This window comes from Eubalaena glacialis, chromosome 2 (genome assembly GCF_028564815.1).
Source record: "Eubalaena glacialis isolate mEubGla1 chromosome 2, mEubGla1.1.hap2.+ XY, whole genome shotgun sequence".
In the NCBI taxonomy this organism is placed as follows: Eukaryota; Metazoa; Chordata; class Mammalia; order Artiodactyla; family Balaenidae; genus Eubalaena; species Eubalaena glacialis.
The window spans coordinates 95,484,665-95,503,835 of NC_083717.1; the positions used below are offsets into that span (position 1 = coordinate 95,484,665).

General features: G+C 36.7%; 1 protein-coding gene across 1 annotated transcript; it reads right to left on the minus strand.

The window, feature by feature from the left end:
* Positions 1 to 2,572: 2,572 nt before the first annotated feature.
* LOC133084634 (melanoregulin-like) lies at positions 2,573 to 3,406 on the minus strand. The gene is made up of 2 exons (XM_061181443.1): positions 3,316 to 3,406; positions 2,573 to 3,141 (listed from the first exon to the last, which is right to left on the minus strand). The coding sequence occupies exons 1-2, from the start codon at positions 3,404 to 3,406 to the stop codon at positions 2,573 to 2,575; spliced, it is 660 nt and encodes a 219-aa protein (XP_061037426.1).
* Between the last annotated feature and the right edge of the window lie 15,765 nt (positions 3,407 to 19,171).

Genomic DNA, 19,171 nt, shown 5'->3' on the forward strand with positions numbered 1-19,171 from the left:
GAAGTTCCTTTAGCGTTTGTTGTAAAGCTGGTTTGGTGGTGCTGAACTCTCTCAGCTTTTGCTTGTCTGTAAAGGTTTTAATTTCTCCGTCAAATCTGAATGAGATCGTTGCTGGGTAGAGTAATCTTGGTTGTAGGTTTTTTCCCTTTCATCACTTTAAATATGCACAAAGATGCACAAAGTGTATGCTCAGCAGTTCCTCAGAGTCGACAGCCTTTCTATTGTGATCTATTTATGATTTATTTCTTAAATGACTAATGAGGCTTAGTCAGATTTTTCTGACAGCTTTGGGTCTTCAGCTTTCTGCTTTCATCATTTGTCCTTAATAGCAAAATCTAGATTTAAAGTGTTCTAGTTTTCTATTCACTTATACACAGTTATATAGATAAAAGATGTCAACATCCCATACAAATGCACCCTTCCCTACTTCTACCTCTCAATATTTTGTGGAGACTTCTGTCTTTATGCAGAGAGTGTATTTGGAGGGGGTGGGGGGGAGGGGGTTCCCATGTTTAAAGAAAATTGCATTTAATATAAACCCAAATCAATACTTTATACCATTAGTACCACCAATATGCCACTCAGGCTGTCCTAAAAGCATCCCCAAAGCAGTTCCTGTGGGAAACAGAAAACAGGCTGCTTGCAGTTCATGAAGAACACCCCAATACTATTCCATTGTATTTTTTTTCTTTTTTTGTAAATACAGAAACCTTTTAATTCTTTGCAAGGAAAATTTCCTGGATAATTCCATGAGTTTTTATAATCATAGAGAAAATTTTATCCTTACTTATTCATTACCAAAAATAAAGACTATGGTTACAATGTATTCTCCATAGATGCAAACAATCTCATCTATTTTGACACCAAAAAAAGGCAGAAAGACAAAATACAAATTCCAAGGACAAAGATGAAAACAATATGATTTTCAAAGGTTTTTTTTTTTGGTTTAATTTATTGTTTGTTTTTGTTTGTCTCACTCTTTGTATGTTTATCTTGCAAGAGCCTATAGAGGTGAGGGAAAATAATCTGCAGGCTAATTTTAAACAACATGAGAGAGGTATTAAGTACTAAATACAACAAAATAAAAATGTATTTTTTATTTTAAAAAATAAAACTTTTAGTTTACTTATTAAACTAGGAAGAATATTCCTGAAACATGTGAGTTAAATTGGTCTGCAAAGCATTCATAAACGGAGAACATGTATCTCCTCTAACAAATACTTTAAACATTGTGTTCGCTACCAAAAGAGCTAATCAGGGTAGGGAAATTTTCAAGTCACAATCCCCTGCACAGACTAAATACAAGTTACTTTTTAACTTGAAGTCAGAAAAGTAAAATCTGTAAAAGTAAAAATATTGCCATTGTTCTCAGCAGTCTACTGATAAATCCGACAAGCTCTGAAAGTCTTTTCAATAAAATGAACCCTGATTTCATGGCAAGCTCCTTGCTTAGGTGGCAATTAACTTTTGAAACTGGGCTGCTCAATCTGTGGATAGAAGCAAACTGCATTGACAGAATTGCTCCTCTTCGAAAATCATCATCTTCAGGATGGAAGAAAGTCCAGCAATGACCTTCTTCAATGCAACACTGCCTGCAGAGTTGCTACTGCTGCTGCTGGTGGCTCGCGGGGCTCAGCCCCAGGCTGGCAGGGTGAGCACTGACCCCAGTGCACTGTGACCACGGGCTCTCCGTGCCCACTCTGGGTCCTGGAGCTGAGGCCACGCTGCATGAGAGGTCCCTGGGCAGTTGCAACTCTCAGTCAATAAGCCGGAAACAGGTTAAAGAGAAGACAAGACAGTAAAGGTCAAATAGATGCTATCCCAGATAAAATATCAAGGGCTTGTGGACTTGAGCTGGACACTATGTAAAAATGAGGTAACCAGACATCAATAACATTGAGAATTCAAGATGCTTGTAGCACAGCTGAAGACACAGCTTTTCACGTGTAGCTGCAGGAAGTTCTGCTTGGGAGCATTCTATTTAGGATTCACTTCTGAGCAGCACTCCTAGATAGTTCTCTTATTTGGTACATCTAAACTTCTGAATAATCTCAAAATGATGCCTCAAACACCTCCAAGGTTCTGTAGGTGCTTCCAAATCAAAGAAAGGTCTTGTCATGCCTGGTATTATTTTGGTGTTAGCCTATATTATATAACAATTATTTAAAAATTGGTAATCCATATTTGGGTTCAATGATAGCTCTATTAATCTTATTTTATTAACTAGAACATCTTATTCTCCCAATAGGATTAGTGGCTAGAGCTTATTGTACAACCAAAACCAAAATGGGGGCAATGGGTTCTTGGAATCTAATCACCCATGATGAAATATCCCACTGGCCAACTCTCTGATGCAAGATCACCAGGGCGTTTCAACGCAGCCTCAACTTTCATATGGTCAAGTCCTCATGATGGCCAGATATCCAAACGCCTAGATTTTTGTAGGACTCAGAATCCTTTTTCTCTTAGCTAGCCCTCTTCTTGCTCATTCTCTTTTACACGCATCTGTCCAACTTTGGTAGGCTGTTGAGTTCCAGTGGAAGAAATCCCATTCTGCCTCGTAGCCTCTCCCTTAGGGACTCAGAAAGGGAAGGTAGTGCAGTTCTTTCTGGCCATCTGCCTGGCATGGGACCCCAGGCTTCTTGGGGTAAGTTTGACTGGCAATTTTAAAGAATTCTTCCACAGCATCGAGTGTAATGAGACGGTCCACAACAAAGAGATATCTCTCCGAAAGCTCCCAACTGGTTGGGAAAATATTGGTCTCTTCAGCCAGTCTCAACAATATCTCCCGAGCTCTCCTTGTGTTTTTAGAATCACTGATGGTGCTGAGTTTTGTCACTGACAACAAAGAGTCTGCTTCCTTTTGAAAACCTAAATCTTCTAAAATGCGTTTCCACCTATTTCTCACTTCCCTTCGAATCTGTCGCAGGGTGTAGATATCATAGTTGAGTTTTTGCCACTCCTCTGAATCTTTGGCCTGTTGATTACGAACAACGATCAAATTGTAGAGGATCCTGTCATCGTCTGCCTCTGTGTGGGACACATCGCGAGGCACGCTCCACAGATTCTTTTCATCTTCCCTCACCAGCGTGGCTCTGAAGGAAGAATATGGATTGTTATCAAGGGGCAACACAATCGATCCTTATTCCACTGCTGGCCTGTTCCACAGCTAAGGATTTGGTGAGGTTGTAAACACCTTCTCTGGCAGCTCCACTATGCCTAAAGATTCTATTCCCCAGTATCCCTTATAGATAGGTATGACCGTTTAACTGAGTTCTAGCTGATGACGAATGTCAGTGAATGTAATGGCGCCACTTTCAGATGGTGCTAGATGCAGGAGCTTGGTCGCGATGGCCTTTCCGATGCCCGTACCCCCGCCGGTGACGATGGCCACTTGGTGCTGCATCAAGCCTGCTGCCAGGCAGCTTTTGCCCTTGACCTAAGAACTCACGGCCACGGGACATTTGAGTGATGAAGTGTAGGCCAGGTTAAGTCACTGGGTCCACGCCGCCTTTTAAATATGCCGGAGAGAGGGCTCACGTCCACGTGACCGCCCCCCATTGTATTTTATGTCAAAAAAAAGCATGATCTCTATCAATTTGAGACATCATGTTTTAGAAAATTTGGATATAAGATGCATTTTTTCCCTTTCCTAGCTAACCTAAATTAATAGCAAAAGTAATCATTTATTGAGCACCTACTGTGTTACACAAATTATTTTTAATCTTTATAACACACCTACAATGTAGGCATTATAATTGCCATTTTTAAAATGAGGAAATTGAAACTCAGAAATACAATATAATCTGAGCAGAGTTACACAGCTATTGAATGGCAGAGCTAGTATTTAAACCTGTCTCGTCATGTTCCAAAGTCTATGTCTGTATTAAGATAGGAAGACTATAACTTTCTGATACTCAATACACCTAAAAAAGTGAACTTTAGAGAATGTGAAAATTCTCCCCATATCAGAAAACTAGTGTAATTTTTAAAAGAAGTATCATGAGCAGAATCAGGCAATTAAGTAAAAGTACTATTCAAGTACACAAATCACTGTGATCATTGGAGAACATGTTACTGTCACATGAAAGGCAATGAGAGAAGAATAGTATTTACAGCGGTGGGAGAAAATTTCTATGTCTTTATGCTTCTTTGCCTTTTAAAATGTTAATCTCATAATGATAAAACTAAAGGAACAATAGGTTTTGTTTCCAAAAGCTGCTGCTAATAATGATATGTTCACTATACTATAGGCTGTCTAGGCCAGTGTGTTTGTGCATTACTTGTTTATTTATGTATATACTTAATTTTTAAAATAAGTCTTTTATTATAAATATGATATACCTTCGTTGCTACATATTCAAGCCATAGAGAAAGGCATAGAATCGTTTTTCGTTATATTCTTCCAGATTTTATTATTTTTTCACTTCCTTTTCCTTTCCTCCCTTTATTTGAGGTTGTTATTTATGGAAATGCTGGCCCAAAGCTTGAAGTTTCTAATGACTCTATTAAGCTTCTACCATCCCACTTCCTGCTTCCAAGTGGCAACCACTTTGAATTTTTCAACTTGATCTTTTGGTGTTTACCTCTGTATCTCCATGTAACATGTTTATACATGTTTCTACTTCCTGTATTTTCTCATTGAAATTACCTTTTGACTTCCCATTTTTGGAAGATGAGGATTTATATCTTTTCACAATCCCTTCTCAACCCCCACTACACACACACACACACACACACACACACACACAAACACACACACACACACCCTTTCAACTTGGTAAGAGTGAAATTTTGGTTTTGTTTTTTTAAGACTGAATCCAGTATACTATGATCACTTTTTCTTGTACATTTTGTTTAACTTTGAGCTAATATTTTCTCTCTTTCATATTCTATCAACTTTATATGTACTCTTCACTAATTCAACTCCAAAGCCTCCTTCTGTTGTATAATAAACTTCTTATTATATCCAAACACATTAGGTCTTCTCCGAATTTTCTCTTCTTACTAAAAAATAACTTTCCTGGAAACTTCTAGGCTGCTACAACCTGGACTCGTTCCTCTCTGTGCCCACCTTTGGTCCTGGACACACTTCACTATCATTTTAATTCCCTTCACCTGTCTCTTTTGTAGGATCTCCTATTTCCTGGGTTCCATCTCCTGTTGGGAAAGAAGGGAGTGTTTGTTTGTTTGTTTACTTCCTGTTTGGGTGGAGTATATCTTCCAGCGTATTCCTAATAAAGAGATGCATGTGAAACATTTTTTGAGAATTTACATATGTGAATATTACCTTATTCTGTCATCTTTCTACTTAATAGTTTGGCAAAGTATAGAACACTAGATTGGAAAGTGGCGTCTCACAAAATTTTGAAGGCATTTCTCCACTGTCTTCTAGGCCCAAATGTGACTGAAATCATTCAAATTATTTTCTTTGAAACCTGGTTGTCTCTCTCTCTCTTTCTCTCTCACCTTGTCAATATTCCTCTATTTCGCAGGTAGATACTTTGATGGGCTCTGTTTCCTTCCATTATGTTAGGCACTCTGTGTGTAAATCCCTTTTGAGTGCAAACTTATATTCTCCAGATCTGCTAATCTTTTGAAAATTATTTTATTCATGACTTTATCCTTTCTATGGACTTTTTTCTCTTTTTGGAAATTTCTATCAGATCTCTTGGACTGTTTCCTTTCTTTTTCCCCCTCACTGTTTCCTATTTATTTGCTTCTTTACCCTAGTTTATGCGAGAATTGTTGACTTCATATTCTAAATCTTGTGAATTTTTCTTTTCTGCTCTAATAGTTTCAATTTTCAAAATATCTCTACTAGTTCTTTGAATGTTACTTTTTCAAAGCATCCATTTTAGTTTATGAATGCAATATCTTATGGCTCTGAGGATACTTATGCTATTTTAATAATGTTTTTCTTCTCTCCACTTAATTCATATTTTCTTTTTCTTTTTTTTCTACCTGTTTTGTTGCTTGCCTGTTTGCTCATAGTTAAGAGTGGTACATTAGAAACCCAAACGGAAACTCTGAGAGCAGATGAATTTCTTAAACTGTGGTCTTTATGTAGAGTGATCTGGCGGGGACATTTCCTTGTGGAAATCCTGATGTTGGCGTATTTAGAGCTTTCCTCTGGGGCTGCTCAAATTCCCAAGCAAAGTCTTCCTCTGTCCTGCTTGGAGGGAATCCTCCTGGTTGCTACTTCGGGAATTTGTTTTTTCCCCAGCTTGCTAACACACATCCAATTTTGTGATTTATTATTAAAATTACATTCTCTTGGGACTTCCCTGGTGGTCCAGTGGCTAAGACTCTGTGCTCTCAATGCAGGGGGCCCAGGTTCGATCCCTAGTCAGGGAATTAGATACCACATGCCAAAACTAAGAGTTCACATGCCGCAACTAAAAGATCCCTCATGCCACAACTAAGACCTGCCACAGCCCAATAAATAAATAAATATTTTAAAAAATAATAAATAAAATTACATTCTCTCACTTGAACACAATTTATGTGAAGGAACTAGGATGACTAGGAGGCAGAGGTGTCATGCACTTAAAAATTATCTCAACGGAATTTTTCTTTTCAGTGATGTCCTTAATACTTTACTGTTTGTGAGGGCCTGTTACAAAAGTAAACTCTTGGAGTTAACAGAACTGTGTATAAGGTATGGGATTATGAAGTTGAGGTCAGCTGATAGAGAAAATTGAACCAGGTGGCATTAGCACCACAATTCAGGGTTATATTTTTTTCTGTAAACTACAGCACCAAAAACTTAATTGGCTAAATCAAGTTGTCCTTCCTCATAGAGTTCACAGTCTATAATGTTGAAAGCTATTTTGGTGAGTGTTATGTTGCAATTTACAATAAAAAGTATATATTCAGTGTTCAAACCCTGCTCCTGCCACAAATCTCCTAAAAGTCTTGGAATTTCCTAAGTAATAAGGACAACAAAGGTGTGTTTTTACGTGAATGAGGTGACTTTTGGAAAGAACCTAAGGATGGGGGCTGGTTGCTAGCTGAGTCAAAGATTTGATTAGAATGTTGGAACTTTCACTTTCCTCCCCACCCCTGAACTTCCAGCCTCAGGGGAGGGGACAGGGCTGGAGACTGAGTTCAGCCAGCAGTGTTGTAATCAGTCATGCCTTTCAGGAAGCCTCCATAAAAACTCAAAAGGAGGGGTTCCAAGAGCTTCCGAGTTGGTGAACACGTGGAGATTTGGGGAGTCACACCCAAAGAGGGCAAGGAAGCTCCATGCCCTTTCTCATACCTTACCCTAGGCATCTCTTTTATCTGGCTACTTCTGAGTCATATTCTTTTATAATAAACCAGCAATCAGTTAAGTAAATGTTTCTCTGAGCTCTGTGAGCCACTGAAGCAAATTAACCCCAAACCAAGGAGGGTCGCTGGAATTGCTGATCTACAGTCAATCAGTCAGAAGCACAGGTGATAACCTGGACTTGTGATTCACGTCTGAAGTGTGTGTGTGTATGTGTGTGTGTGTGTGTGTGTGTGTGTGTGTGTGTGTTTGTAAGGAGGTGGGTGGCAGTGGAGGGCCATGTGGTCTGGTAGGACTGAGCCCATAACTTGTGGAATCTGATGCTGTTTCCAAGTATATAGTGTTAGAATTGAGTTGAACTGTAGGACACTCAGTTGGCGTCCAGAAAACTTCTTGGTGGTGGGAAACACCCCCCCCTCCACACATTAGAAATGGGGTGTTCAGAGGACCAAAGAGTGAGTTTCCAAAATAATTGAGATCGGTTCAAAAGTGACACTGAGATGCGTGTGCACAGACACACACAAATCCTTCACTGTGTTCATGAAATTCACTTTTATTTAATAGAGTAAGAAGTTTGTCAGTGTGTGGGGGGAAGAAAAAAAAATACAAACCTCATTAAGTAGAAGTAAATAAACTCATATTGAACATTTTTGCCATTTTAGAATCAGACAACAATCTGTGACTTCAGATATTGAATAAAAATGTAGCACGTGTGCTGGTAAATTTAAGAGGCCCCCTACAGATGACTTTAAAATTATAAAATTACCTAATTTTATTTCCAAGTCAAAATCTAGAATAACTTTATGAATATCACCAACTAATTCATGGCTTCTTAGGATAGATCCTCAACCACATGACAGCTTCTGATAACTGGAATATTACTTTTATGTATTAGTTCAAATACCTGGGAAAGTGGATCGGTTTGGTCTAGCTAATCTTAATGAGCCTGTCCACCGAGTTCACTGGTTACCTGCCACCTTTGGATCTGCTGCCCATTACTCACATGCCCATACCTGAGCAATGAACTCTGGAGGAAGGACAACTGGAGATGGGTTGCACGTAATGGTCACTAGGCAAGAAGGAATTGTCTGATATATATATATATATCTGCTCTTTTTTAGATCCTTTTCCCATATAGGTCATTACAGAGTACTGAGTAGAGTTTCCTGTGCTATACAGTAGGTCCTTATTAGCTATCTATTTTATATATAGTAGTGTGTATATGTCAATCCCAATCTCCCAATTTATCCCTCCCTCCCATCCTCCCTGGTAACCATAAGATCGTTTTCTACATCTGTGACTCTCTTTCTGTTTTGTACCATGATTTTAGATTCCACATATAAGCAATATCATATAATATTTGTCTTTCTCTGACTTACTTCACTCAGTATGACAATCTCTAGGTCCATCATGTTGCAAATGTTACTATTTTTTGTCATTCTTTTTTATGCCTGAGTAATATTCCATTATATATATATGTATACACACACACACACACACACACACACACACACACATATCATGTCTTTTTTATCCATTCATCTGTTGACGGACATTTAGGTTGCTTCCATTTCCTGGCTATGGTAAATAGTGCTGCAATGAACATTCGGGTGCGTGTATCTTTTTCAAATTATGGTCGTCTCTGGATATATGCCTGGGAGTAGGATTGCTAGAACTTATGGTAGCTCTAAAAACAATTAATGCTGGAGAGGGTGTGGAGAAAAGGGAACCCTTGTACACTGTTGGTGGGCATGTAAGTTGGTACAGCCACTATGGAGAACAATATGGAGGTTCTTAAAAACAAACAAAACCTACGGGGCGGTGGTGGTGGTGGTGTGATGAATTGGGCGATTGGGATTGACATGTATACACTGATGTGTATAAAATTGATGACTAATTAAAACAACAACAACAAAAAAAACTACTAAAAATAGAGCTTCCATTGCTTTTAGGATCGATCCTACAAAGGCTGGTGTGACTGGGCCCCTGCCTCGCCTCTTCTCTCATTACTCTCCGCTCTTTCTCTCTGCTGCAGCCATGCTGACTTTGCAGTTTCTCAAATCACCCTTGTTTCCATGTTGCCGCACAACATTTGCCTAGGCTTTTCCCTTTACCCACCTAATAATCATCCTTTAGATCTCATTTCAAATTACATTCTCAGTGTCTTTGAAGAAGTCTACAGAACAACTTACTTCTGGAAATTAGAGCTGCCAATTCAATTCCATTTTGTTATGAAACTAATTGTGTGAATCTGTTGATCGGGGTTCAGGACACACTAACCCAAAATATGACACCGTGGCATACTGAATATTTTAAGCTGAAGGAATTTGAGAAAGAGCATATGTAGAAAGGACTCTCTGACCTTCCCCTGCAGGAGATCATAAGACCCTTATGTGAGGGGTGCCTTTTCTATACCCAGAGAAAATGTTCATCCTCATCTCCAAGACGTCAAGAGGAATTAGACTGAAAAGGCTTTGCTATTTCCCCTAATTTACCGCATTAAACTCATACCCCTTTTTGTCCTATCATATTTTCCATGACTTTCTACTCTTCTTCCAACCAAACAGAAACACTCTCAGGTTTAACCACTTCTTCAGGTCTTCCTTTTCTAATGAAGTTTCCGGTGTCACGTGAAACTTACAATAAACGAATTTGTATGCTTTTCTCTTGTCAATCTGTCTTTTGTTAGAGGGGTCTCTGTCAAGAACTTAGAAGGGTAGAGGAAACAGCTCTTTTTCTTCCCTTCTTCAGTAACCAGGTAAGAGGCTGTCAAGGTAGTCAAAAAAGAGGAAGTTTCTAGGCGGTGAGAAGGGTCACACTGTGTTGAGTAGTGATTAGCAAGGAGAGAAGAGTTAGTAGCAGGGGAGTAGTACTACTCTCAGAAGTCACCTCTCTCATCTCTGAAGTCTCCTCACATTTGCTACTTAGGCAGTGAATTGTTCCCATAGTATTTTTTTTCTACTCCTTATCTGAGATGCTCATTGAAGACCACATTTATAAGGTACAACTTGATCACTATATGTGGATGGCTTGGTGCATTATATTTGGAAAGTTTTTAATTATTATTGGGTAATAAGTAAGCTTTGTTGAAGCCTTGTCTTTCTTTTTTTTAGTGTTTGTAATATACTTTGATTTGATTGGATTTTTTACTGACGTATAGTTAATTAACAATGTTGTGCTAGTTTCAGGTATACAGGAGAGTGATTCATTTTTATATATACATATATTAAGATTAAGTTTTATATATATTATATAATATATATATATTCTTTTTCAGATTCTTTTCCATTATAGGTTATTACAAGATGTTGAGTATAGTTCTCTGTGCTATACAGTAGTTGCTTTTTCATGTTCTTATTAGGTTTCATCTTCCCGCATTTTACTTTTTAAGATGCATTTTTTTTAAACGGGAAACTTTTTTCTGATTATGTTAGTCTATGGACTATCATGGGTCTCTAAATTCAGAAATATATATTAGTAAATGTTCCCTTCCTCATCCCTACATTCATGGGTAATCTCCTGCTAATTATTAGCATGGTGAAGTAAATTAAGGAAGCTATTATTGGGTGTATATGTTAATAGAGTGATAATTGGGTACCAGTGGGTAAGAATTAAGTAGGAAATGTCAAGGTGAGTTCAGAGACGTTTCATTAAAGAAAAAAATAGGAAAATGCTGAGGAGCTTACAATCAATTGCTTATTTTACACCAAATGGCTTTTTAAAATTATGGTCACAAAAAGTGGATCAGCAGTAAAATGTACATTTGAGCTGATACAAATTGCCAGAAGAGAAATAAATATCGACACGTTTCACATTTGAGGTAGATTAGATAAATGTTTGATTTTTGAATATTCGTTTCAAACAACAAAATTGAAATAACCTAAAATTTTCATGAAAGCTGTGCTGACATTCTAAATCAGTTATGCCATCATTTTGAAAATGGTCAAGATGGGAAGGGGAGGTAGGAAGATGGGATTCCACGTAAAATTCATCCGAAATATTTTTCTAAGAGGATTTGAACAACACACTTAGGATTTCAGGGATGCCCATTCTGCGTATAACGTATCTATCTGCAAACGTGTTACGGCAAGCATCACTTGGCTGACACACCTGCCCACTGTCCTACCTACAGTGAGCTGTCTGAGATGTCGTGGGAGTTGCCTCTAACCAGGACCTGATACCCAATGCCCTGACAACGCTGCCTTTTCAAAGCTTGAACTGCGACTCTTCACTTGGCTCCGCAGGCCCAGGGCAACTTGAACACCTGGCAAGACAGTAAGTTGGCAGATTCCTGCCTCTGAAAGATATGCAATTTTCAAGTGAGAGTTGCATTTCTCAGTTTTACTTTTCTATTTAGGGATTAGTTTGCTAATTTGTTCACTTATTCATTCACACATTTACATTTATCGACCAATATTTGTACAATTACGTTTTGTTTCCTCACTTGAATAAATAATTTTTTTCTCCGTGATGACTAAGGAACAAGCTGGTAAATGGTTGTTTGCTCTACAGTCATTTTGCCACAAGGTGGTGGTATAACTCTTTGAAGTTAAAAAAAAACTTGCAAAAAGTGTAATTTCAAGATTTATAAAAACAAATAAAACTCATGAGAATGGCTTATTTTTGTTTCATAGTTTAATTTCTCTACAGCTTTAATAACTGTAGAAATTAGATTTCTATTGCAAATGAATTTTTCTTAAATGATATATAAATTATAAGAATTGAAATCACTCTGATAATGATGATGATATGCAGTTATCACAGCTAACATTATCTAAGGCCTTATTTTGTGCCAGGCACTGTGCGAGGTGTTTTACGTACAGTGAGTCAGCGCTCGCTGTCCTATCATTACTTAAATACAATCACTGCTACCCTCTTTGCAGATAAGAAGACCAACACTTATATTAACAGGGATTCTTATTTATCTGGTCTTTTAATACTGTGTCTTATGTTAGGTTTTATAGTTGAATTAGAGCTATGTTTCCTGAGTTAGCAGGACAGTAATCTCCAGGGGGTACATTTTTCCATAAGTAATTTTTGCAGAGTCCTAACCTGAAGATTCTAATTCCGAGTGTCTGGAATAGGGACCTAGTAAACTGTACTTTGAGCAAATGTCCCTTATGATTCTTACTGTTAAACAAGTTTAAAAACTATTGATTGATTGTTGTCTTTGAGTTTCACTGCTCTGCTTAAAAGATGCTTAAAATCACCTATTCCCAGCACTGCATCCTTTACCTCAAGATTTTAAAATCAAGATTATAAAATTACAATAATGTTTCATTCAGGCTCTTCAATACTATTTTCACCCTAATTTTGAGGATTTGGGCAAGTGATGTATTATAAAGAGGTGAATGCTTTTGTATTTTATTGTAAAAAAAAAAAGTGATATGTAAAGAAAGTATTTTGTGCTCTGTTACAGAAATATCCCAGTGAAATTCATACTACACAATGTAGTAAAAACAGATATAAAATGCTTTATCAGTTTAAAAGTACTGAAAATTCTAATTGGTATTTTAAGGATGCATATAAACTATTAACAATTCAAATATGATATGGCAATATTGAGTTAGTAAAATCTCTTATAACATAACTGATCCCAACTTTTTTAAAAGCATGTAATATTTTCCCTCACCAGCTTTACACTGCTGAAGTTTAAAAATGAACAAAGTACTGAAATCCAGTGACAACAGCTAGCAGAACATTTTCCTTTAAATCCAAAGTATTTATAGTGCTCTGTGTATTTAGATCTCTCTTCTCCTAGATATTAGGTATCCGTATTAGGTATGAGTATTTTCATTTTTGCATTTTTTCAGAACAATTTAATTGTTTGCTCTACAGTCATTTTACCACAAGGTGGTGGTATAAGCTTCTGTCTTAGATTCCTTGACACTCCCAAAACCTTCTAACTGGATTAAAATTGCTTAGAGAAAAATATCCCATTACCTTTGTAACTATTTTAACAAACTTTAAGAGGTTTAATTAATTATTATGTGTTGCCAATGCACCTATAATTTATACCAATTTGACAAGTGATATTTTCTTAAAATGATAAAGAAAACCTAATGTTTTAAAACTCTTGTGTGCTATGCCAAGAGATGACACTAATCACCAGAAAAACTTCATCTAATTCTGGAACTAGCCAACATTAATGGAGATACTAAAATGGGAGTAGTAGGATGAGGTCTCTGAATGTTTTTCATTGCCTTGAACTTTACTTTTAGAACTTGGTAGTTTATCTATTTCATGTTTATTCTAAAACTGGATTTTTCAAAATTAATTTTTTCTTTTTTTTTTTGTATTACTGGTAGCAGCCTTAATCCTAAGTGCCCCGTACTGAAACATTTATATAAGTTACTGTGGTAGATATTTGAGTGTACCTTTCAGATGTGGTCTGCAGACAGCCTCTAGCTATCAGCTCCTTCTGTCTCAGCTGCAGAGAACCACCTATGTGGAGGTTAGGCCCTTCCCAGGGCAGCCCACTTCTACTGACTGAGCAAAGTGGCAGTATAAAGACCTGGCCATTTGGGCTCTATGCAGAATTTTTTTTATTGAGATATAAATGACATATAACATTGTATTAGTTTTAGTCATACAGTATAATTATCTGATACATGTTTATATTGCAAAATGATTACCATGAGTTTAGTTAACATCCATTACAGCACATAATAACAATTTTTTTCCTTGTGACGAGAACTTTTAAGATCTACTCTCTTAGCAACTTTTAAATATACAACACTGTATTGTTAACTGTACTCACCATGCTGTATATTACATTCCCAGGACTTATTTATCTTACAACTGGAAGTTTGTACCTTTGCACCACCTTGACTCATTTCTCCCATTTTCCCACACACCCCCCTACCCCACACACACACCTGCTTCTGGTAATCACAAATCTATTCTCTGTATCCATGAGTTTGTTTTTTTAAATTTTAACTTAGTTTTTAAGATTCCACATATAAGTGACATTATAAGTATTTGTCTTTCTCTGACTGTCTTATTTCACTTACCCTCCATATCCATCCATGTTGCCACAGATGGCAGGATTTCCTTCATTTTTATGGCTGAATAATATCTCGTTGTGTATATACACTATATTTTCTTTATCCATTCATTCATCCATGGACACTTAGTTTGTTTCCATGTCTTGGCTATTGGAAATAATGCTGCAATCTATATGCGGATGCAGGTATCTTTTGGAGACAGTGATTCTGTTTCTGTTAGATAAGTACCCAGAAATGGAATTGCTAGACCATATGGCAGTTCTAATTTTTATTTTTTGAGGAGCCTCCATACTGTTTTCCACAGTGGCTGCACCAATTTACATTCCCACCAACAGTGTACAAGGTTTCCCTTTGCTCTACATCCTTGCCAACATTTGTTATTTCTTGTCTTTTTGATAATAGCCATTCTAACATGCATGAAGCGATACCTAATTATGGTTTTGATTTGCATTTCCCTGATGATTAGTGATGTTGAGCATCTTTTCATGTGCCTGTTGGCTTTCCGTATGTCTTCTTTGGAAAAATCTCTATTCAGATATTCTACCCATTTTTAAACTAGATTGTTTCTTGCTTCTTTTTTCTGCTGAGTTGTATGAGTTTAAATACTTTTTAGATATTTACCCCTTATCGGATACATAATTTGCAAATATTTTCTCCCATTCCATAGGTTGCCTTTTCATTTTGTTGATGGTTTCCTTTGCTGTGCAGAAGTCTTTTAGTTTGATATAGTCCTACTTGTTTATTTTTGCTTTTTTGCCTTTCTGTTTAGTGTCAAATCCAAAAAGTCATTGCCACAACTGATGTCAAGGAGCTTACCTCCTATGTTTTCTTCTAGGAGTTTTAAGGTTTCAGGTCTTCTGTTCAAGTCTTTAATCTATTTTGGGTTAATTTTTGTGTATGGTGTAAGATAGGGCTTTATTCTCTTGCATGTGGCTGTCTAGTTTTACCAACACAATTTATTGAAGAGATTATCCATTCTCCATTGTATATTCTTGTCTCCTTTGTTGTAAAATAATTGACCATACATAGGAGAGGTTACTTTTGGGCTTTTGATTCTGTTCCATTGACCTATGTTTCCATTTTTGTGCCAGTACCATACTGTTTCTATTACTGTAGCTTTGTAATACGGTTTGAAAACAAGAAGCATGTTGCCTCCAGCTTTGTTCTTCTTTCTTAAGATTGCTTTGGCTATTCCAGGTCTTTTGTGGTTTTATATAAATTTTAGGATTATTTATTCTAGTTCTGTGAAAAATGCCATTGGTATTTTGATAGGAATTGCATTGAATCTGTAGATTGATTTGGATAGTATGGACATTTTAATATCAATTCTTCCAATCCATGAACCTGGAATATTTTTCCATTTGTTTGTGTCTTCTATTTCTTTCATCAGTGTTTTATAGGTTTCAGTGTACAGATCTTTCACCTCATTGATTAAGTTTATTCCTAGCTATTTTATTCATTTTGATGTAATTGTCAATGGATTGTTTTCTTAATTTCTCTTCATAACTTGTTATTAGCATATAAAAATGCAACTGATTTTTATGTATTGATTTGGTATCCTGCAACTTACTGAATTCATTGATTAGTTCTAACTTTTTTTGGTGGAATCTTTAAGGTTTTCTATATATAATGTCATGTCATCTGCAAATAGAACCAGTTTTACTTCTTTATTCCTTCCTTCCAAGCTTATACTGAATAAATGTGACAAGAGTGGGCATCCTTGTCTTATTCCTGATCTTAGAGAAAAAACTTTATGTTTTTCGCTGTTGGATATGATATTAGCTGCAGGCTTGTCACATATGGCCTTCACTACGTTAACGTATGTTCCCTCTATACCCACCTTTTTGAGAGTTTTTTCATAAATAAATGTTGAATTTTGTCAAATACTTTTTCTGCGTCTATTAAAATGATCATATGATTCTTATCCTTCATTTTGTTAATGTGGTTTATAACATTAATTTGCAGATAGTGAACCATCCTTGAATCCCTGGAATAAATCCCACTTGATCATGGTGTATGGTCTTTTTAATGTATTGTTGACTTAGTTTGCTAATATTTTGTTCAGAATTTTTGCATCCATCTTCATCAGGGATATTGGCCTGTAAATTTCTTTCCTTGTAGTGTCCTTGTCTGGTTTTGGTATCAGGGTAATGGTGGTATCATAGAATGAGTTTGGAAGTGTTGCCTCCTGTTCTCTTTTTTGGAAGAGTTTGAAAAAGATTGGTATTAATTTTTCTTTAAATGTTTGGTAGAATTCACCAGTGAAGCCACCTGGGTGAGGACTTCTGTTTATTGGTAGGTTTGATTATTATTATTATTTTTTAATGTTGTGGCTGACTTGGTTTTTTCCCCTACCTGTTTTTTTTGGGTTTTTTGTTTTAATTTATTTATTTTTTATTTTTGGCTGTGTTGGGTCTTCATTTCTGTGCGAGGGCTTTCTCCAGTTGTGGCAAGCAGGGGCCACTCTTCATCGCGGTGCATGGGCCTTTCACTGTCGCGGCCTCTCTTGTTGCGGGGCACAGGCTCCAGACGCGCAGGCTCAGTAGTTGTGGCTCACGGGCTTAGTTGCTCCGCGGCATGTGGGATCTTCCCAGACCAGGGCTCGAACCCGTGTCCCCTGCATTGGCAGGCAGATTCTCAACCACTGCACCACCAGGGAAGCCCAGGTTTGATTATTGATTCAATCTCCTTACTAATAATTGGTCTGTTCAGATTTTCTGTTAATTCATGATTCAGTCTTTGTACGTTCTATGTTTCTAGGAATTTATCCATTTCTTGTAGATAGTCCAATTTGTTAGCATATAATTTTCATAGTAGTCTCTTATGATCCTTTGTATTTCTGAGGTATCAATTGTCACATCTCCTCTTTCATTTCTGATTTTACTTATTTGAGTCCTCTCTCTTCTTTTCTTAATGAGTCTGGCTAATGATCTATTTTGTTTATCTTATCAAAGAACCAGCTCTCAGTTTCACTGATCTTTTCTGTTGTCTTTTTAGTCTCGATTTCATTTATTTCTACTCTGACCTTCATTACTTTCTTCCTTCTACTAACTTTTGTCTTAGTTTCTCCTTTTTCTAGTTCCTTGAGATACAAAGTTAGGTTGTTTGATATTTTCTTTTTTCTTCATGTAGGGGTTTATCCTTATGAATTTCCCTCTTAAAACTGCTACTACTGTATCCAATAAGTTTTGGTATATTGTATTTCCATTTTCATTTGTCTCAAGAGTTTTTAAAATTTCTTTTCAACACACTGGTTGTTCAGTAGCATGATATTTAATCTCCACATATTTGTGAATTTTCCAGTTTTCTTCTTGTAATTGATTACTAGTTTCACACCACTGTTGTTGGAAAAGATACTTGATATGATTTCAATCGTCTTAAATTTAAGATGTGTTTTATGGCCCAATACATGATCTATACTGGAGAATGTTCCATGTGTAAATGAGAAGTATGTGTATTCTATTGCTTTTGAATGGAATGTTGTGTAAATGTATGTTAAGTCCATCTGGTCCAACATATTATTTAAGTCTAATGTTTCCTTGTTGATTTTCTGTTTGATATTCTATATCTATCCATTGACGAAAGTGGGGTGTTGAAGTCCCTTACTATTACTGTTATTGCTGTCTTTTTTTCCCTTTTGTGTCATTAATATTATATATTTAGGTGCTCCTTTTTGGGGTGCATAAATATTTACAAATGTTACATTCTCTTGTTGGATTGACTGCTTTATAATTATATAATGACCTTCTTTGTCTCTTATTACAATCTTTGTCTTAAAGTCTATCTTGTATTATATATTACCTCAGCTTTCTTTTGGTTTCCATTTGCATGGAATGCCTTTTTCCATCCCTTCACTTTCAGTCTGTGTGTGTCCTTAAAACTGAAGTGACTCTCTCACTTAAGGCAGAATATATAAATTGGGTCCTGTCCATAGACCTTTTATAACTCCCAATGAGGTCCATTTATCATGGAATAATATATTTAATAATATAAATGCAATTCACCATTAGCATTATAATGAAGAATAAGAAATATCAAAACAATTCCTATATTTATTTGGCTATTGTTATTCAAGGAAGTGATTTTTTAAAAAGAAAAGTCTGATCAAATAACTTATTGTTAAACTCTAGAAGGAAATAAGTGAAGAAATCACTTCTCCATTCACTGTTCTCTCCTTTGCTCACTGTGCTCCGGCCACACTGCCTTTCTTGCAAGCTTTCTAACACGCTGGAGACACTATCCTTGAACCTTTGTTCTGGAGGTTTCTTCTGTGGGTCTAGATGTGGTCAATCCAGGTTGCATCACAGCCCCTGAATGAATTTTGTAAGAATTTCTATCCCTCTCACTGTCTTTGTATCTCTCTTTTATCTTCTAATTTATTTTTATAATGGGGTATAGCTGATTTTCAATGCTGTGTTTCTTCCTCCTGTACATCCACTTGATTCACTTACAGAGAGACATTAATCAGTTCCTATTCAGATTCTTACCAGTCTTCTGTATTCTCTTCCGGTGACGAGAGTGTGCTGACTAAAGTGCTTTGAGCTGTAGAGTAGGTCTTGTCAATTACCTATTTGGTCTATGGAACGGTATCTATGCTAATTTCAACCTCCTGTTTTATGCCTCACACCACCCCAGCTTTCCCCTTTAGCAGCCATAAGTGTGTTTTCTAAATGTGTGACGCTGTTTCTGTTTTGTCATTTAGTTCATGTGTAGCCATTTTTAGATTTCACCTATAAGTGAAATCTTATGATAAGTCTCTTTTACTGTCTGACTTATGTCACTGAGAATGATCATACCTAAGTCCACCCGAGTTGCTGCAACTGGCTTTCTTTCATTCATGTCATGGCTGAGTAATATTCCATTTTACCTAAGTACCAAATCTTCTTAATCC